Source organism: Scyliorhinus torazame, chromosome 9, assembly GCF_047496885.1.
Source record: "Scyliorhinus torazame isolate Kashiwa2021f chromosome 9, sScyTor2.1, whole genome shotgun sequence".
Lineage (NCBI taxonomy): Eukaryota > Metazoa > Chordata > Chondrichthyes > Carcharhiniformes > Scyliorhinidae > Scyliorhinus > Scyliorhinus torazame.
Window position 1 is genome coordinate 16,277,919 of NC_092715.1, and position 22,124 is coordinate 16,300,042.

A 22,124-nucleotide genomic window follows, 5' to 3' on the forward strand; every position below is an offset into this window, starting at 1 on the left:
AGATCTAGGAGTACAGGTCCACAGGTCACTGAAAGGGGCAACACAGGTGGAGAAGGTAGTCAAGAAGGCATACGGCATGCTTGCCTTCATTGGCTGGGGCATTGAGTATAAGAATTGGCAAGTCATGTTGCAGCTGTATAGAACCTTAGTTAGGCCACACTTGGAGTATAGTGTTCAATTCTGGTCGCCACACTACCAGAAGGATGTGGAGGCTTTAGAGAGGGTGCAGAAGAGATTTACCAGAATGTTGCCTGGTATGGAGGGCATTAGCTATGAGGAGCGGTTGAATAAACTCGGTTTGTTCTCACTGGAACGAAGGAGGTTGAGGGGCGACCTGATAGAGGTCTACAAAATTATGAGGGGCATAGACAGAGTGGATAGTCAGAGGCTTTTCCCCGGGGTAGAGGGGTTAATTACTAGGGGGCATAGGTTTAAGGTGAGAGGGGCAAGGTTTAGAGTAGATGTACGAGGCAAGTTTTTTACGCAGAGGGTAGTGGGTGCCTGGAATTCGCTACCGGAGGAGGTGGTGGAAGCAGGGACGATAGTGACATTTAAGGGGCATCTTGACAAATACATGAATAGGATGGGAATAGAGGGATACGGACCCAGGAAGTGTAGAAGATTGTAGTTTAGTCGGGCAGCATGGTCGGCATGGCCTTGGAGAGCCGAAGGGCCTGTTCCTGTGCTGTACATTTCTTTGTTCACCCTGGGAAACCCACACAGATACGGGGAGAAAGTGCAAACTGCGCACAGTCACCAAAAACCGGGTCCCTGACGCTGTGAGGCACCAGTGCCGCTCTTGTGATCTGTGTTGAATTATGTCCAGTCTGATGGCTGTGAAGTTCCATTGTAAAATAAGTTCTGAAACATATCTTGTATCTAACCCTGTGCTGTACCTGTCCTGGGAGTGTTTGATGGGGACAGTGGAGAGGGAACTTTACTCTGTATCTAACCCTGTGCTGCACCTGTCCTGTGAGTATTTGATGGGGACAGTGTAGAGGGAGCTTTACTCGGTATCTAACCCCGTGCTGCACCTGTCCTGGGAGTGTTTGATGGGGACAGTGTAGAGGGAGCTTTACTCTGTATCTAACCCCGTGCTGTCCCTGTCCTGGGAGTGTTTGATGGGGACATTGTGGAGGGAGCTTTACTCTGTATCTAACCCCGTGCTGCACCTGTCCTGGGAGTGTTTGATGGGGACAGTGTAGAGGGAGCTTTACTCTGTATCTAACCCCATGCTGTACCGGTCCTGGGAGTGTTTGATGGAGACAGTGGAGAGGGAGCTTTACTCTGTATCTAACCCCGTGCTGTCCCTGCCCTGGGAGTGTTTGATGGGGACATTGTGGAGGAAGCTTTACTCTGTATCGAACCCTGTGCTGTACCTGTCCTGGCAGTGTTTGATGGGGACACCTTTTTTTTTTTTGAAAAACATTTTATCGAAGGCATTTTAAACATATACATAATTACAAAAATACAAAAGCCAACCGCGGTCACGGGTAATAAACCGCCCACCCCCACCCCACCCTATGTCCCCCCCCCCCAACAACAGCCCTCCCTCATCTTGCTGCCACCCTGACACCCATCTTCCTTTTCCCACTCCCCCCCTCTCTCTCTCTCTCTGTTTAAGCCTAAACAAAAAATAAAATAACCTCACCCCCCGCTGATGACTCAATACTCCTTAAAGAAGTAGATAAGCAGCTTCTACCTCTAGGTGAACTCCTCCACCCCTCGCATGGCAAAATTAATTTCTTCCAAATGCACGATCTCTGCCAAATCACTCACCCATACCCCCGTCCCTGGCGGCTCCGGGTCCCGCCAACACAGCAAAATCCATCCCCGGGCTATCAGGGAGACAAAGGCCGGGACTTGGAACTATCTCTACCCCCAAAACCTTCTGACGTTACATCCGAAAATCCCTTCCAAAACCTCGGACACGCCCAAAACATATGTACGTGGTGTGCTGGCCCCCTTCCCTGCACATATATCTGCCACACCAAGATTCAAGATCGATACCATCATGTTGGCTCTTTGCACCACGTTAAATTGGATGAGACTTCGCCTGATACACTGCGAGGACACAGTCACCCTCCGAAACAACTCGGTCCCTCTCCAAAAACACCCTCCTCACCTGCGGAGCCTTCCACAGCCCACACAAAACTCATTCACCTTTCTAGAAAAGGACTTGGGAACAAAAATCGGGAAGTTCTGAAATACAGGCAAAAACTTCGACATCTTCATCATCTGCAACCGCCTCGCCAAAGACAATGGCAGCACATCCTACCTCGTGAAATCCGCCTTCATTCCCTCCACCAGCCGCGCCAAGTTCAGCTTGTGCAACTGGGCCCGACTCCATCCCACCTGTATCCCAAGATGCCGAAAACTCGCTCCCACAACCGAAATGGCAGTACCCCCACCCTCCTCTCCTGTCCCCGTGCATTAGTTGAGAACACCTCGCTTCTCCCCATATTCAGCTTGTTCCCCGAAAAACAGCCAAACTCACCCAGAATCCCCGTGATCCTATCGAAGCTCCCAACCGGGTCCAAAACACACAATAGGACATCATCTGCATGCAAAGAAACTCAGTGCTCTCCCCCCCCCCCCCCCCCCCCCCCAACCCCCCTTCGGTCCTCGAAGCGCCATTGCCAATGGCGCTATTACGAGGGCAAAAGCAGTGGGAGAGCAGGCCCCAGTGCAACCCAAAGTAATTTGAGATGACCTTGTTCGTCCGCACATTCACCCTAGGTGCCTTATACAGTAGCCTAACCCAATCCACAAACCCCTGTCCAAACCCGAACCGACCTCGCACCTCAAACAGATACGTCCATTCAAACCGATCGAACACCTTCTCCACGTCCATTGTCACCACTTCCACTTCTTGGCCCTCGGAGGGCATCATAATAACATTAAGCAGCCTCCGTATATTCACCGACAGCTTCCCAAACCCTATCTGCTCCTCTCTTATCACCCCCGGCATGCAATCCTCCACCCAGTGCCTTCGGCAACAACTTCAATCCGCGAGATCAGGCAGTACGATCCACACTGCTCCGCGTCTGCGGCAGCATGGGGAGGGGAGCTCCCCCCTCACCCTCGACTCATTATATGTACCAACTAGCAGGGCCCCAGCTCCAACCCAAACTTCGGATAAAACTTGACTGGGCACTCATCTGGCCAGGGGTCTTCCCCACCTGCATTGCCCCCACGCAGTCCGTCACCTCCCTTGGCCCAATCGGGGCCCCCAATCCCTGCATCTTCACCTCCTCCACCCTTGGCAACTCCAACCCATCCAAAAATCGCCTCATCCTTTCATCCCCTATTGGAGGCTCTGAGATATACAACCTCTGACAAAAGGTCTCAAAAACCCCATTCCCCTTCCGGCTCCGATGCCACTGTGCCCATCTCGTCCCTCACGCTACCAATCTCTCGCGCCACCGCCTGCTTCCTCAACTGATGTGCAAGCATCCTACTCACTTTCTACCCATACTCGCAAACCGCCCCTCTAACTCTCTGCAATTGCCCCATCGCCTTACCAGTGGACACCAGCCCAAATTCTGCGCCTCCTTCAGTAATGTCTCCTCAGGTGTCACCAAATACCTCTGGGTCCACCCTCCGAATGTCCTCCACCAACCTCAGCCTCTCAGCTTGCTCCGCTCTCTCCCTCTGCGCCCAAATCGATATAATCTCCCCCCCTTACCACCACTTTCAGCTCCCCTGTAGTATTCAGCTCCACAGAATTTTGGATGGCCACCCTCATCCTCTCACTAAGCCCCTTGTCTGCCAGTTACCACATCCAACTTCCATCACGGCCGCTGAACCTCCCCCTGCACTACTCGCAAATCCACCCAGCGCGGCGCGTGGTCAGAGACCCCGATCGCCGAACACTCCGATCCAACCACCCCCGCCAACAACGCCTTGTCTAAGGAATCATTTCAGGGGTACACCGGGTGCACGTGTGCTAAGTGCGAAAACTCCTTTGCCCTCAGCCTTTAACTGCCATGGGTTTCCCCTCCCTCAAACACTCCATAAACCTCAACAGCTCCTGTGCCGTAGGGGGGGCATGGTGGCACGGTGGTTAGCACTGCTGCCTCACAGCACCAAGGTCCCTGTTTCGATCCCGGCCCTGGGTCAGTGTGTGGAGTTTGCCCATTCTCCCCATGTCTGCACAGGTCTCAGCCCCCACAACCCATAGATGAATAGGGTAGGTGTATTGACCACGCTAAACTGCCCCTTAATTGAAAAAAAAAAGGATTTGGGCACTCTAAATTCGTGTTAGCCGAAACCTTCAGTGATCTAGGGTCCAACCTTGGATCCAGAACAGTGTTAAAATCTCACCCCATAATCAGTGGGTGCGTGCCCAGGTCTGGAATCTTCCCTGGAACCTGCCCCAAGAAATCCACATCGCCCCAATTTGGGGCACTAGCACAGGCCTCTCCTCTCGCTTCCCACTAACCATCATGAACCTACCCCAGGATCGGTTCCAATACTGAAGACCTCAAAGACCACCGTCTTGTTGATCAACACTGCCACCCCCCTCGTCTTCATATCCAACCCCGAGTGGAACACCTGTACCACCCAGCCCTTCCTCAGCCTCGTCTGGTCCCGCAGCTTCAGTTGGGTCTCCTGAAGAAACACACTGACCGCCTTCAAACTCCTTGAATGTGTGAAAACGTGGGATCTTTTGACCGGGCCATTTAAACTCCGTACGTTCCACGTAATCAACTGGGTCGCTGGGTGCTCGCCGACCAGCCCTTCTTTAGCCAGCTCCCCCAGGTCCATGCCTTGCTTACTCTTGGGGCCCTCCCCAAATGTTCACCGCCATCTCCTCTTAACCAACTGTGCCACACCAACTCCACCCATGTCAGCATCTCTTCTCCTCCCCCCCCCCCCTCCCTTCACCTCATCCCCCGCCCCCCCAAAACAAAGACAAAGAAACCCCCCCCCCCGCTCTATAGGTTGGCCTCCCTACTTATTCCCTCCTCCACCAACTTCCCCAACATACTCGCCACATACTTTGCAGCCTGCGTTCCCTTCTGTTGGACCCTGCACCTCCAGCCTCTGCTCCGCGAGAGAGAGCCGCCCTTAGTGGCTCCACCACCATTGCCAGGTCTTCTGAGGCCTCCTGCCTCTGCTGCTGGAACGTTGCAATTAAAACACGCTGCTCGGTAGACCACTGGACCGGCTACGATCCTCTGCCATCTTTTCCTGTGTCGCGCCTCGAATAAATGTTTGCTCAAGCTGCTGCCTCTTGTTACACTCCTTGTCATAAACCGGTCCCAACGATGGAGTCCTTGAATTCCTCAGTGCTCATGCGCCTCACACCAGCAAAACGCCCCTAAATCTAGTGGGAAAGGACCGAGAAATTGCACCTCGAGCGGGAGCCACCAAACGTGTGACCACTCACTCCACAGCTGCCACGGAAAGCCCGGGACCCCTTTTAAAAAAAATAAAATAAAAATTTAACGCGATGTGGGTGTGCACTGGCAAATCCAGAATTTATTGCCCATCCCTAATTGCCCATGAACTGAGTGGCATGCTGATGCACTTCAGAGGGTAGTTAAAAGTCAACAACACTTCTGTTGGTCTGGAGTCACATGTAGGCCACATCAAGGACATTAATGACCCAGATGGGTTTTTAGGGCAACCAATGGTAGTAAGGGGCTGTTTAGCACAGGGCCAAATCGCTGGCTTTGAAAGCAGGCCAGCAGCACGGTTCGATTCCCGTACCAGCCTCCCCGAACAGGCGCCGGAATGTGGCGACTAGGGGCTTTTCACGGTAACTTCATTTGAAGCCTACTTGTGACAATAAGCGATTTTCATTTCATTTCATTACTGAAAATTCAGGGCAGCACGGTGGCGCAGTGGTTAGCACTGGAGTCTTACAGCGCCGAGGTCCCAGGTTCGATTCCGGCTCTGGGTCACTGTCCGTGTGGAGTTTGCACATTCTCCCCGTGTTTGTGTGGGTTTCGCCCCCACAACCCAAAGATGTGCAAGGTAGGTGGATTGAACACGCCCCTTAATTGGAAAATATGAATTGGGTACTCTAAATTTAAAAAAAAAAAATTACTGAAAATTCCACCAGCTGCTGTGGTGGGATTTGTACCCGTGTCCCCAGAGCATCAAACCAGGGTCTATGTATTGATTGTCCAGTGGGTCAGTGATTACCACGAGGCCACCATCTCACTCAGATGGAGTTTTACTCTAGCCAACCCCTCAACCAGTACGCTGAAACAGAGTGATCTTTGTCAAAATGGCCCGCAACACTGAATCATCTGCCCTTGCTACTCCCTAGAGCTTCTTTGAGTTTGACCTGTACAGAGCCAGCACACACCATCTCTTCTGCAACCTGGAGCCTCTTCCTTTGCTCCTCTCACAATGGTTTCTACCAATGGTTCCCTTTTTGGATCCTACCTTTCTGTCACAGGACTCCCACTCTGGGTCTTCCTCTTCTGTCACGTGCGCTTTCTATCGTATACTGACTGCTGTTACCGTAATAATTTTTCTAAGTTCCATCTGATGAGTTTCTGGTTGAAAATAAAAATTGATGAAGGTTCTTGCTCCCTTTCTCGAGTTCCCTACTTTCTGTTTTGTGATGACCCTGTGCTTTGCTGCCTTCCAGCCCTGGCTTCTTGAAGCACACTTGGCTCCGCTGTGCAATGCAGAGACTCTGGAGTGCCTTCACCCTGCCTGCATTTATATGGCAGCTCCACGTTCAACAGCAGACGCACGGCCCCACATCTTTGGTGTTTTGCCAGATGACCAGTTCCTGTTTACACTTGAGGAGAGAACCTTCACACCCAACTGCTTTCACTGACTAAAGGAAAGCTCAGCAGAACGACTCTTTATATTCTTATGATTGCCTCAGAAAACTATCCCAAGTTTCTCAGCCATTCACCGTCTGACCCCCTCCCCTCACTTTGCGTTGTCTTACATGCACTCTCTCCCCTTGATCTCTTCACAGAAAGCTGTGCCGGACGAGGCACTTGTGGATTTTGAAATCCCCGCTGACCTCACATTGGCTGATTACCTTCAGGATTTCCTGAGTCTCCTGACCTCTCACCCTGGTAGCTTTGAGCTGGAGATTGTGCAATTCACGGAGATGATGAATGGCTGGGTCAACACTGATGAAGCACTGCAAGAAGTGGTGGAAATAATCTACCAGCAGGTGAGATTTGCCAGTATGTGTTTGTGTGAATGACATTTAGCCAGGGGCGGATGGAGGAAGAAGATAAAGTGTATGAAATATTGTGGATGTTACAGTGTGTCGATTTTCTGTGCATCAGTGATGCTATGAGGCTACATGAAATTTCTATGATTTCTGAAGCGTTTGGGGAGATGGTTGCGTTTTTTTGGAAATTAATTTTAAGTTTTTAACGTTTTATACAGAAATTACAAAAGACATAAACAGTTTGTTTTTACAAAATCCAACGCCCTATCAGGCTGCATCACAGCCTGGTATGGCAACTGCTCGGCCCAGGACCGCAAGAAACTTCAGAGAGTCATGGACACCGCCCAGTCCATCACACGAACCTGCCTCCCATCCATTGACTCCATCTACACCTCCCGCTGCCTGGGGAAAGCGGGCAGTATAATCAAGGATCCCTCCCACCCGGCTTACTCACTCTTCCAACTTCTTCCATCGGGCAGGAGATACAGAAGCCTGAGAACACGCACGAACAGACTCAAAAACAGCTTCTTCCCCACTGTCACCAGACTCCTAAATGACCCTCTTATGGACTGACTTCATTAACACTACACCCTGTATGCATCATCCGATGCCAGTGCTTATGTAGTTACATTGTATATGTTGTGTTGCCCTATTATGTATTTTCTTTTATTCCCTTTTCTTCCCATGTCTTTAATGATCTGTTGAGATGCTCGCAGAAAAATACTTTTCACTGTACCTCGGTACACGTGACAATAAACAAATCCAATCCAATCCATCCCCAACAGCTTATAGTGACCAATATAAACAGCCACCATCTTCGATAGAACCCCTTAATGACCACCTCATGGAGTATTTGACCTTCTCGAGGTGAAAAGCTCCAAGCCCCCTATCCACGCCAAAGCACTTGGCGGTGTCACCAACCTTCAGCCCAACAGGATCCACTTCCGTGCCACCACAAAGTGAGGGCCAGGGCATCTGCCCCTGCACTGGTCCACAGTTCCACCATATTGGAAACCCCCAAAATCACCTGCCAGTGGGCAGGGTTCCAACCTCACACTCAGGATCGGCGACATAGTGTTAAAAAAGGACCTCCAGAATCCCACCAGCTAGGGACACGACCAGGACATGTGTGTGTGGTGCACAGGCCCCCTCGAGCAGTGCTCGCACCTGTCCTCCATCCCTTCAAAAAACAGTTCATCCTCGCCTTAGTGAGGCATGCTCGAAATACCACCTGAATACCAACTGAATGAGGCTCAGTCTTTTTAAAAAATATATGTTTATTCAAAGTTTTTCCAACAAATTTTCAACCAATTAAACCCCCCCCCCCCCGTAACAGAAAAGAGAACAGAACAAAACATAAACATATCAATGAAACATACTACAGAACCTATATAATGGGTTTCTCCCGCACATAATAACCCTCCCATATGCTTTTTACAAGTACCCCATGGGAAACCCCCCCCCCCCCCCCCCCCCCCGCCCATCTACCCCCCCCCCCCCCCCCCCCCTCTCCCCCTCCCCTCCCTGGGTTGCTGCTGCTGCTGACTGACCTCATTCTAACGCTCCGCGAGATAGTCTAGGAACGGTTGCCACCGCCTGAAGAACCCCTGCGCAGACCCTCTCAAGGCAAACTTTATCCTCTCCAGCTTAATGAACCCTGCCATGTCATTTATCCAGGCTTCCACACTGGTGGGCTTCACGTCTTTCCACATGAGCAAGATCCTCCGCCGGGCTACCAGGGACGCAAAGGCCAGAATACCTGCCTCTTTCGCCTCCTGCACTCCCGGCTCGTCCGCCACCCCAAATAATGCGAGCCCCCAACTTGGCTTGACCTGGACTTTCACCACCTTGGACATAGTCTTCGCGAAACCCCCCCCAGAACCCATCAAGTGCCGGGCACGACCAGAACATGTGGGCATGATTCGTCGGGCTTCCCGAACACCTCCCGCATCTGCCCTCCATCCCAAAGAACCTACTCAGCCTCGACCCTGTCATATGCGCTCTGTGAATGACCTTAAACTGTATCAGGCTGAGCCTGGCACATGAGGAAGAGGCATTAACCCTACTCAGGTCTTCAGCCCACATACCCTCTTCAATCTCCTCCTCCAACTCTTCCTCCCACTTGCCCTTCAGCTCCTCTACCGAAGCCGCCTCCTCTTCTTTCATCTCCTGATATATCGCCGAAACCTTGCCTTCTCCAACCCATGCACCCGAAATCACCATGTCCTGAATCCCCTGTGCCGGGAGCAACAGGAATCCCCTCACCTGCCACCTCACAAACGCCCTCACTTGCATATACCTGAACGCATTTCCCGGGGGTAACCCAAACTTCTCCTCCAGCGCCCCATGGCTTGCAAACGTCCCGTCTATAAACAGGTCGCCCATCCTTCTGATCCCTGCCTGATGCCAGCTCCGAAACCCCCCGTCCATCCTTCCTGGGACGAACCGATGGTTCTCCCGGATCGGGGACCACACCGAGGCTCCCATCTCACCCCTATGTCGTCTCCACTGCCCCCAGATCTTTAGCGTTGCCGCCACCACCGGACTCGTGGTGTACCTTGTCGGCGAGAGCGGCAGCGGTGCTGTCACCAGCGCCCTCAGGCTTGTTTCTTTGCAGGACGCCACCTCCAACCTCTTCCATGCCGCCCCCTCTCCCTCTATTGCCCACTTACGGATCATGGCCACGTTGGCTGCCCAATAATAGTCACCCAGATTCGGCAACGCCAGCCCTCCCTGTCCCTACTACGCTCCAGAAACCCCCTCCTTACCCTCGGGGTCTTGTTTGCCCACACACAACCCATGATGCTCCTACCTACCCACTTAAAAAAGGCCTTGGTAATCATAATAGGAAGGCACTGGAACACAAAAAGAAACCTCGGGAGGACCATCATTTTAATCGACTGTACCCTGCCCGCTAGCGAGAGTGGCAACACATCCCATCTTTTGAAGTCCTCCTCCATCTGCTCCACCAGCCGCGTCAAATTAAGTTTGTGCAGGGCCCCCCAGCTCCTAGCTACCTGGATCCCAAGTACCGAAAGCTCCTTTCCGCCGCCCTCAACGGTAGGTCGTCTATCCCTCTTCCCTGATCCCCTGGATGCACCACAAAGAACTCACCTTTCCCTACATTGAGCTTATAGCCCGAGAAGTCTCCAAACTCCCTTAGGATCCGCATGACCTCCACCATCTCCTCCACTGGATCTGCCACGTACAGCAACAGGTCATCCGCATACAACGACACCCGATGCTCCTCTCCCCCTCGGACCACCACCCCTCCATTTCCTGGACTCCCTTAATGCCATGGCCAAAGGCTCAATTGCTAATGCAAACAACAGGGGGGACAGGGGGCACCCCTGCCTCGTCCCTCGATACAGCCGAAAATACTCCGACCTCCGCCGATTCGTAGCCACACTCGCCACCGGGACTCTATATAGCAGCCTGACCCAACTGATAAACCCCTCCCCAAACCCAAACCTCCGCAACACTTCCCAGAGATACTCCCACTCCACCCGGTCAAAGGCCTTCTCCGCGTCCATAGCTGCCACTATCTCCGCCTCTCCCTCCACCGAGGGCATCATAATCACAATGAGGAGCCTCCACACATTGGTGTTTAGCTGCCTGCCCTTTACAAATCCCGTCTGGTTCTCATGAATCACCCCCGGGACACAGTCCTCAATTCTCGTAGCCAGCACTTTTGCCAGCAACTTAGCAACCACATTGAGGAGTGAGATCGGTCCATATGACCCACATTGCAGTGGGTCCTTGTCCCGCTTCAGGATCAAAGAGATCAGCGCTCCGGACACTGTCGGGGGCAGGGTCCCCCCCCTCCCTTGCCTCATTGAAAGTCCTCACTAGCAACGGGGCTAACAGGTCCGCATACTTCCTGCAAACCTCAACCGGGAACCCATCTGGGCCCGGGGCTTCCCCGTCTGCATGCTCCCCAGTCCTTTAACCAGCTCCTCCAACCCAATTGGCGCCCCCAAACCAGCCACCTCCTGCTCCTCCACCCTCGGGAACCTCAGTTGATCGAGAAATCGTCGCATCCCCTCTTCCCCCGCTGGGGGCAGAGATCTGTACAGCTCCTCATAGAAGTCCTTAAATGCCTCATTTACTTTCACCGCACTCCGCACCGTAGTTGCCCTGCTCTCCTTAACTCCACCTATCTCCCTCGCTGCCATCCTCTTACGGAACTGATGTGCCAGAATCCGGCTCGCATTCTCCCCATACTCTTACTTCGCCCCCTGTGCTTTCCTCCACTGTGCCTCTGCCTTCCCTGTGGTCAACAGGTCGAACTCCGTCTGGAGACTTCGCCGCTCCCTAAATTGTCCCTCCTCGGGGGGCCTCTGCATATCTCCTGTCTACCCTTAGGATCTCCCCCACTAACCTCTCCCTTTCCCTGCCCTCTCCCTTCTCCCTGTGAGCCCTGATGGAGATTAACTCTCCCCTGACCACCGCCTTAAGCGCCTCCCATACTACCCCCACCTGCACCTCCCCGTTGTCGTTGGCCTCCAAATACCTTTCAATGCACCCCCGTACCCTCCCGCACACCACCTCATCCGCCAGTCATCCCACATCCAGACGCCACAGCGGGCGTTGGTCCCACTCCTCTCCCAACCTCAGCTCCACCCAGTGCGGGGCGTGGTCTGAGATGGCTGTGGCCGAGTACTCCGTTCCCTCCACTTTCGGGATCAGCGCCCTACTCAAAACAAAAAAAATCTATCCGGGAGTAGGCCCTGTGTACGTGAGAGAAAAAAGAAAATTCCCTGGCCAGGGGCCTAGCAAATCTCCACGGGTCTACTCTCCCCATCTGGTCCATAAACCCCCTAAGCACCTTGGCCGCAGCCGGCCTCTTCCCCGTCCTAGATCTGAAGCGATCTAATGCTGGGTCCAACACAGTGTTGAAATCCCCCCCCCCCCCATTATCAAGCTTCCTGCCTCCAAATCCGGAATCCGCCCCAACATGCGCTTCATAAATCCAGCATCATCCCAGTTCGGGGCATATATGTTTACCAATACCACCCACGGCCCCTGCAACCTACCGCTCACCATCACGTATCGACCTCCATTGTCCACTACAATATTCTTGGCCTCAAACGACACCCGCTTCCCCACCAGTATTGCCACCCCTCTGTTCTTCGCATCCAGCCCCGAATGGAATACCTGTCCTACCCATCCCTTTCTTAACCTGACCTGGTCTGCCACCTTCAAATGTGTCTCCTGAAGCATGACCACGTCTGCCTTCAGTCCCTTTAGGTGCGCGAACACTCGGGCCCTTTTAACCGGCCCATTCAGGCTCCTCACATTCCAAGTTATCAGCCGGATTGGGAGGCTCCCCCCCCCCCCCCCCCGCCGCCGACTAGCCATCTCCTTTTCTAGGCCAGTCCCGCGCCTCCCGCACTCTCCAGTCCCCCAGACTGGGGACCCCCGCCCCGACCACCTCTTCTGTTTCCAGTTCCCCATTGGCCAATGCAGCAGCAACCCTATTTCCCCCTCCCCCGCCCCCCGCTAGATCTGTATCTAGCTCTTTTGCACCCCCCATAACACTCCCGTAAGTCAGCTGACCCCAGCATCCCCTGCCGTCCCATTGACCCCCCCCGGTGTGGGAATCTCCTCCCCCCCCCCCCCCCCCCCAAGCAATCCGTGTGCGCTCCCCCCCCCCCCCCAATCATCCTTCCCTAGCGCGGGAAAAAAGCCCCCGCTTTCCTGAGCCGGCCCCGCCCCCTCTGGCGCCGCTCCTGTTGTGGCCTTATCTCAATTCCCCCGTCCCCGGGCCTCCCCTCCCTCCAGCACCGGCGCCCACATTCTCTCACAGTCTCCCCATCAGATCTCTTCCCCCATCCCCATCCATCTCCCAACTCGTGGAACATTCCCTACGCAATGTTAAAACCCTGTATACAACCGACATCCCCCCCCCACAACCACAAACCCTCAGTTTGAGTCCAACTTTTCAGTTTGTATAAAGGTCCAAGCCTCCTCAGGCGTTTTGAAGTTGTGGTGTCGATCCTGAAACGTGATCTACAATCGCGCTGGCTGAAGCATTCCGAACCTCACCCCCTTCCGATGGAGCACCACTTTGGCCCGATTAAAACCAGCTCTCTTCTTTGCCACCTCTGCACTCCAGTCCTGATTGATTCGGATCTCCGTATTCTACCACCTGCTGCTTCGCTCTTTTTTTGGCCCATCTCTAGACACATTCTCTATCCACGAAACGGTGAAACCTCACCACTACCGCCCTTGGCGGCTCCTCGCCAGGACCCGATGAGCCCCTTCTAACTCCAGGGGACTCGGAAAGGCCCCCGCACCCATCAGCGAGTTGAGCATCGTGCTCACATATGCCCCGGCATCGGCCCCCTCTACTCCTTCAGGGAGACCCAGAATCCGAAGATTCTTCCTCCTCGACCTGTTCTCCCAAGTCCTCGAATCTTTCCGCCCACCTCTTGTGCAGCACCTCGTGTGTCTCCATATTCACCGCCAGGCCCAAGATCTCATCCTCGTTCTCCGTGGTTTTTCCATGCACCTCTCGGATCGCCGCCCCTTGGGCCTTCCGAGTCTCCACTAACCCCTCGATCGCCGTCAGCATTGGCACCAGCACCTCTTTCTTCAGCTCCTCAAAGCAGCGCTTGAGAAACTCCTGCTGCTCCTGCACCCATGCCGCTTGATCTCCGCCTGCCGCCATCTTGTTTTTTCTCCCTCGCACTTTTCGCTGCTCCAAAAATGCTTTTTTGACCACTCCGCTCCTGTCCAATCCATATACTATGGGGGGGGTGGACCTTGCTATCACCTTCCCACGTTGGAAGTCGTCAAAAAATTTCAGTTGGGGCTCCTCTGGAGAGCCCAAAAGTCAGTTTTAGCGGGAGCCGTTGAATGTGCGTCTTAGCTCTGCATCGCCACAACCGGAAGCCGAATGAGGCTCAGTCTTGCGCAAGACAATGTCGCATTCAACTTCTTCAGTGCCTCATTCCACACCTCTACTTCCAGTATCGGCCCCAACTCCTACACCAATTTTGCCTTCACCCCTTCCACCAAATTCAACTCCTCCCCTGCTATTCACTGGTACATACCAGATGCACTCCCCTGCATCGACCCTAAGCAGGATAGAATCCGCTCCAACAATGTAGATGGCTGTACCACTGGGAAAGCTGGCAAGAACTTCTTAATCCAGCTTCGTACCTGGAGGTACGTAAACCTGTCCATGTCCGCAAGCCCATACTTCTCCTTTAACTCCTCCAAGCTGGCAAACCATCCCTCCAAAAATAATTCCCCCACCTTCTCCAACCGCCCCCCCCAAGCACCAAATATGGCATCCAACTGCTGGCTCGAATAGGTAATTGGCACAAATGGGAGCCAGCCATCAGGCAGATTTTTAGCTGAATTTGTTGAGTACTTCGCTGGGGCGACCGGAAGTGGCTGTTACCAATGCCCCCAGGCTTGTCTTCCTAACTGATTCCAATTCCATCTTGACCCAAAATGTCCCTGGATCCCCGCACCACCCCAGCACCATTTCCGCGTTAGCCGCCCAATAACATAAATTTGGCAATGCTAGGTCCCCTGCCTGTCTCCATCTGAAGCAGCCCCTTCCCTCCCGAAACCCTCTGGACCTTGCTTGCCCAAATAAACCCAGTAATAAGCCGCTCCACCTCGCAAAACAATGACGAGCAGAAACACCCGGAGGCACTGGAATAGAAATAGGAATCTTGGCAAGGCATTCATTTTAACCCACTGGACTCTGCCAGCCAGCCACAATGGGAGACTATCCCATCTCTGCAGGTCCACTTTGACCTTCCCCACCATATGACCTTCATAAACATCCCCTTTTTCTTCTCCCCCACCTTTCCCTACCTCTGTATTTGTTTAAATCCTGACATCTCTTACCTTTTCCCAGTCCCGATGAAAAGTCACAGACCTGAAACATTAGCTGTAGTTTCTCTCTCCACAGATGCTGTCTGTCCAGCTGAGTATCTCCAGGTTTTCTATTAAATGTAGCTGTATTGATCGTAATCTGAGGCCACCTCTCTGTCAAGAATTTGGTTCAGTCCGCTTTGTTTTCCATCCTTTAGGCGACCACGGTGCCCAACTTCACATACACGGGGGCTCGATTGTGTAACTACCTGTCCCAGAATCTAACTATCAACCCCAGAAACAGCAACTTCCGGCAACTGTTGTTACAAAGGTAGGTGCTGCTTTATGCCTTTGCCGCAAAGTTAATTTATCATCTATGTTGTCTGATATTCTGCTTCAGAATGTGTTAATTTCCCCTGCAACAACAGGGAGCTATGAGAAAGGTGGTGCGTGACAGCATGTTAGTGTACAGCTAGAAGAAAGATCTACGTTTCTACAACACCTCAGGACATCTCAAAGTACTTTGTAGTTGATGAAGTACTTTAAGTAACGTTGTCACTGTTGTAACATAGGATATGTGGCAGCCAATTTGTACACAGCAAGCCCCCACCGACAGCAGTGTGACGACCAGCTTTTTGAAAATGTGTTGATCCAGGGTTAAATATAGGTCAGAGTACTGAGGGGAAACTCCCCTGCACTTTTTCGAAAAGTCATAAAATATTTTATGTCCACCTACAAGAGCAGGCAGCCTCCGTTTAGTGACTAATCTGAGAGCTGGCGCCTCCAGCAGTGCAGCACTCCCTCAGCCGTGCACTCGAGTGGCAGTCTAAATTATGTGCTCAAATCTCTGGAGTGGGGCTCGAACCCAATCCCACAGCCTTCTGATTCAGAAGCGAGAGAGAGTGCTGCCACCGAACTGCAGCTGGCACCTGTGGATTTGATACTCTGGCTCCAGAAAGCAGGCAGCTACACTTGCATCTTTGAATGCTACTGCTCTGTCCTTTTATCCTTAGGTGTCAGACGGAATATGCAAAGAGAGACGAGGCTGTGAAAGGCGATGAGAAAACCAGGAAGAAGTTCCACTCATTTGTGCTGTTCCTGGGCGAGCTATACCTCAACCTGGAGGTGAGCGGTCGGGAACAGCGTGCTCAAGCGTTTTAAACTGCCCCCCCCCCCCCATCCTCATTTGTTCAGTACTTGTGTAAAGCTGGCTGGGAAGTAATTCACAGGAAAAAGATCAGTGCTCCCATTCACTTCCGGTCTAACTTGTGGCAGAAGTCAGAAGCCACTTAATAATCTGGGTTGTGTCAGCAAATCCAGCCCAACCGATTTTCTTGTAAACTTTAGGAATTTATATGGATTTTTTTCTTTTGGAGGTATGAACCATTGTGATCTTTTCCGGCCCTCCGAGCTTCAGTCTGACTTTTAGATGTGTCCATCAGCATAACCTAGGAAGGACAGACCCAGTCAAGTGAATGAGAAAGAAACACGATCACTGGCTCATGGTCAGTGGGGTTGTGAAGAAAAGACCCTTTTCTCCTCCGAGGTGTTTCAAAGCTTTTCACAGCCAGCGAATCACGTTTGAAATACAGTCAACGATGAATTGTAGGAAAACACGGCAAGCCAATTTTTATAGCAAAATGCCAGTTTTCTTGGTGGCGTTGGCTGAGGGTTGAATGTTGGCTGAGGGTTGAATGTTGGCTGAGGGTTGAATGTTGGCTGAGGGTTGAATGTTGGCTGGGGGAATTCTTCTGCTCTTCAAATAGCGTAGCCAACCTGAATGGCTAGACAAGGCTTAATGTCTCTGATTCGATCTTAACAATTCAGAAGGGAATTGGATACAAAGGACAAAATTGGCAGGGCTCTGGGGAAGGCATGGGGCGAGTGAGACCAATTGGATAGCTCCTTCAAAATTGATCCCCCCCCCCAATTCTTTGAATTTATGATCTGAAAGACATTGCAGCGCACACGTCCCCAGTGTGGGCCTTGAACCTACAACCTTTTGCCCCCTGACACAAGTGCTACTCACTGAGCTAAGCTGACAAGTGCTGAGATCTTAACTGTTTACTTTGTTTTTTAACCATCTGAAGATGAGGCTGCATTAATTTTGGTTGAGTCGCACTGAAGCTATATTAGGAGCATGAAATAAAAACAAAGTGCTGGAGAAACACAGCAGGCCTGGCAATGTGTGTGGAAAGAGCAACAGCTGATGTCCTGAGTCCAATATAACTTCTTCTGAACCGTATGACTTTGGAGTCATATTGGATGTGAAACGTTGACTCTTTGTCCCTCCACAGATCTTGCCAGACCTGCTGAGTTTCTTTCAGTATTTATTTCAGATCTCCAGCATTCGCAGTATCTTGCTTCTGGATTGGAAGCATACTTGCTTGTGGCCGAACCAATTAATTTATTGCTTAAAGGGATTTTTGAAGGTCTAATTTTCTTTTTGTTGTGGGTTGACAGGTCAAGGGCCCAAATGGAGCACCGACACGAGCTGACATTTTGCAGACAGGACTTTGTGAATTACTGAATTCCCTGCTTTCTCAACCCATGGACGATAACCTCATCTGTGCTGTAAAATTACTGAAGGTGTGGACTCGGTCATGATTTTAAGTTGCCTATTTTCTTGTATGCATTTACTGTCTTCCTTCTTGCCATGATTTTAAGTTGCCTATTTTCTTGTATGCATTTACTGTCTTCCTTCTTGCTTGCCTCATTTGCACAATTCTCCTGTGTGATATGTATGGAGAATGAAGGATGTTATGCCTGTGTTCAGTATTGTGTGCATATGTGTGTGAATAAGCAGTATGACCGATGCACTCAATGTTTTATGCCGTAGGTATCACTCTTGCTCTCCCTATGTGTGCACATGCTTGTTCTCTGTAACTCATCCTTCTTTCTTCGTAGCTGACAGGATCAGTGTTAGAAGATGCCTGGAAGGGGCAAGGGAAGTCAGACATGGATGAAATAATTCAGCGAATTGAGAATGTTGTCCTAGATTCGAACTGTAGCAGGTGAGTATTTGTGGGGTGGTAAAGCAGGTCCGTAATCGAGAGCGTCATTTTACCAATGCTGGACCATGTCCTTGCATATCAAAAAATGAACATGATACTGCAGTTGAAATTGTTGGGGCCGCATTAGCTTGGTGAATGCTCCCGTAAACCACCGACACTACCCCCTTCTCCAGTCCCCCCCCCCGTCGTCAGCACCCCCTCCAGCAATGTGGAAGCCGGCTCCACGGGGACGCTCTGTATCTCCTTCCTGGCAAAATCTCGAACCTGTATGTATCAAAACATTTCCCCCTGCTCCAGCCCATACTTTGCTCCCAGCTCCTTCAATCCTGCAAACCGACCCCAAGAAACAAATCTTTTAGTGTCTTAATCCCCTTCTCCTCCCATTTCCGAACATTTCCGTCCCACTTCCCTGGCTCAAATCTGTGGTTATGGAACTCCTTTTTGCTACTTCCCAATGGAACAAGACACAACACACTAGTAAGAACAAACAGAGAAATGGGGTATCGATGGGAACTTGCTCACACCCTGTGGAAGATTTTACCCCCAAACCTCGGAGAGTGGGAAAAGCTACATTTGAAATATTCAAAGTAAATGAAACTCACGAATCACGGAGACGTGTTATTAATCTCTGGTTTTGCAAATGAGCGTGTGTTTGCACTTGTGTAAAATTCTACATTTTAAATGGAATCAAATGCAGCTGCTTCTTAGGATATCTAAGAGGACTTCTGTCTCCGGGAACCAGTGCAGCTCGTTGTACGCTCATTTCTTTCTGATCTTCCTTATTCTCAGGGATGTAAAGCAGATGTTGCTGAAGCTGGTCGAGCTACGGTCCAGTAACTGGGGTCGCGTTCACACAGCAGCAACATATAATGAAGCTACACCTGAAAATGATCCCAACTATTATATGGTAAGATTAGATAGATTCTTGCATGCCGCACACACACATTTATAGATCAGTTTCACAACCTCGGGCAGTGCTCTGCAGCCAGTAACATGCTTTTGAAGTTTAGTCATTGTTGTAATTTAGGAAATTTTTCACCCAATTTGTGCACAGCAAGCTCTCTCAAAGCTCTGGATAATATTTCAGGGAAACAGTTAATATTGAACAAGATGGCGGGAGATTTCTTCTGCTCTTTAGAATAATGCGTGGGACCGTTACAGCCTGAGGGGGCAGATGGGACCTCAGTTCAGCATCTTATCTGACAGACAACACCTCTGAGAGTGCAGCACTCCCCCAGTGCTGTTTCTGAAGTGGAATTGAACCCTCGACTTGCCAACTCTGAGTCAAGAGTGCTTCCTGAGGAGCCATGGTACACTAAAGCGTCGACAGAAGAGTGAGAGGGGATCTCCATAGAAACGTACAAAATTCCTAACAGGATTAGACAGGGTAGATTCAGAATGAAAATGAAAATCGCTTATTGTCACAAGTAGGCTTCAAATGAAGTTACTGTGAGAAGCCCCTAGTCGCCACATTCGGCGCCTGCTCGGGGAGGCTGGTACGGGAATGTTCCCAATGGTGGGGGAGTCCAGAACTAGGGGTCACAGTTTGAGGATAAAACCTTTTAGGATTGAGGTGAGGAGAAATTTCTTCACCCAGAGAGTGATGAATCTCTGGAATTCGCTAACACAGAAAGTAATGGCCAAAACGCTGTAATTTCAAGAAGGAATATAAAAGAATATAAAAGGAATCCAAAGATGTGCAGGTTAGGTGGATTGGCCATGATAAATTGCCCTTGGTGTCCAAAATTGCCCTTGGTGTTGGGTGGGGCTACTGGGTTATGGGGATAGGGTGTCGGTGTTGAACATGGGTAGGGTGCTCTTTCCAAGAGCCGGTGCAGACTCGATGGGCCAAATGGCCTCCTCCTGCACTGTAAATTCTATGATAAATTCTATGAAATAGTTCTTGGGGCTCAAGGGATATGGGGGGAAAAGCGGGATTAGGGTATTGGAACTTGATGATCATAATGAATGGCGGAGCAGGCTCGAAAGACCGACTGGCGGCCTCCTCCTGCTTTTATTTTCTCTGTAACTATTGCCTCCTGTTCTCGGGGTTGAAAACTGCGAGGCGAAGGGGATATTGCCCCCCAGGACATGAAAGTCATTTACGGCACAAGAGGAGGCCATTTGGCCTATTGAGTCCAAGCTGGCTCCGCGGGGAGCAGTTCACTCAATTCCACTCCCTGCCCTGGTCCCGTTGCCTTGCAAGTTTACTTCCTTCAAGTTCCCATCCAATTTCCTTTTGAAATCACTGTTTCTGCTTTTATTACAGCCCCTGGGTTCCAGGTCATAAATGTGCACTGCGTAAAAAAACTTCCTCACCGTTCCCCTGCATCTGTTGCCCAAACCTTCAATCTATGTCCCCCCAGTCCTAGTACCATCAGCTAACGGGAAGAGATTTTCTTTGTCTACCTTACCTAAGCAGGGGCTGGCCACAGCTCAGTGGGCAGCACTTTCACCTCTCGATCAGATGACTGTAGGTTAAAGCCCCACTCCAGAGACTTGGGGTCTAAGGAAAGAAGAGGCCTCCGCTGTACATAAAACCCCTCCTCCAACCCCCTGAGAGCGAACATGATCTTCTCCAACTGTAAAGATTTATACAAATCCCCCAACCATGGCGAGTCCCCCGGGCAGTCAAGAGAGGCGAAGGCCACGACATCAACCCCCCTCCCCTCAGCAGCTCCGACAAATCCAAAACCCCAGAAATGGCCACCAAAGGGCACAACGACATTCCACCCCCCTCTCGCATAGTCTCGCACAGGGTGAGGTTGAGTTGATCCGGTGCATTATTTCACTCCATGACCCCCCCCCCCCCCCCCCCCCCCCCACCCAAGCTCAATCACCATTTCTGCTTTATCCCTTCCACTGGTGCATTCTCCGTCTCCACAAACCACTCGTAAATATCCCCAATCCGTCACTCCCCCAGTTCATCCAGAGTTAACATATCAAACAGCATGTGCTTTGGCAGCTTGGGGAACGAGGGCAGCTCCTTGCATGTAAAATCCCGATCCTGTAAATGTCTAAATTCACTCCCCCTTGGCAACTCAAACTCCTCCTGCAGTTCCTCTAGCCCCGCGAATCTACGAGCAGGTCCCTAATCTGCTCTATCCCTTCCCTGTACCAACTCCTGTACATCGCCTCCATCCCTCCTGGTATAAACCTGTGCTTCCCACATATGGGGGCCAAGATCGACATGCGTCCTATATCAAAGTGCCGCCTCAACTGATTCCAAATTTTGAGCGACGAAACAATGACGGGACTGCTAGTGTGCCTACCCAGAGAAAACGGGAGCGGGACCATCGCCAGAGCCCTCAAACTCATCCCTACACATGACGCCTCCTCCACCTGCACCCATTCTGAACCCTCTCCCCACACCATCATCTCACCTTCTCCACGTTTGCTGCCCAATAATAATCCAACCGGTTTGGGAGTGCCAACCCCCTCCCCTCAGCCAGAGACAGCAGCAGGCATCCCACCTCCTCAAATGCCCTGTGACCCCTCTACCAGACTGGCCAGCTTCCATTTATGCATTGTGGTCCAGTCATGGGCCACCCGAATACCCAGATACAGAAACCTTATGCTGGCCACCTTGAATCTTGGGGTTCCCAGATTCACATTCTCCTCCCCTGGACATTCACCAGAAATACCTCACTTTTCACCACGTATAGTTTATACCCAGAAACTGCACCAGATTTCCCAGAAGGTCCATTATTTTCCCCGTGTACTCCAACGGATTTGAAGCGTATGTAATAAATCATCCGTATACAATCACACCCTCTGCTCCCTACCTCTCCTCACGTTACCCTTCCACTGTCTAGCGCCATCGTCAAGGGCTCAATAGCCAACGCGAACAATAACGGGGACAGTGGACATCCCTGCCTTGTTCCCCTATATGACCTAAAATATCCCGAATTCATCACATCCGTCCTCACACTCTCCGTGGGGGCTGCATCCAGCAACCACACCCATGAAACAAACATTGGTCCAACCTCTCACTCTCCGTGGGGACTGCATACAGCAACCACACCCATGAAACAAACATTGGTCCAACCTCACTCTCTCCATGGGGGCTCCACACAGCAACCACACCCATGAAACAAACATCGCTCCAAGCCAAT

At 51.4% G+C, this 22,124-nt stretch overlaps 1 protein-coding gene across 1 annotated transcript in view; it reads left to right on the top strand.

The window, feature by feature from the left end:
* The window catches only part of LOC140429076 (polyadenylate-binding protein-interacting protein 1-like), a 63,283-nt gene that overhangs the window by 28,952 nt on the left and 12,207 nt on the right, over window positions 1-22,124 (top strand). Inside the window, exons 3-8 of the mRNA XM_072515631.1 lie at window positions 6,953-7,156; window positions 15,214-15,326; window positions 16,009-16,120; window positions 17,459-17,584; window positions 17,903-18,009; window positions 18,799-18,916. Of these exons, the coding sequence (XP_072371732.1) occupies window positions 6,953-7,156; window positions 15,214-15,326; window positions 16,009-16,120; window positions 17,459-17,584; window positions 17,903-18,009; window positions 18,799-18,916 (780 nt within the window). The remainder of the gene's footprint in view (window positions 1-6,952; window positions 7,157-15,213; window positions 15,327-16,008; window positions 16,121-17,458; window positions 17,585-17,902; window positions 18,010-18,798; window positions 18,917-22,124) is intronic.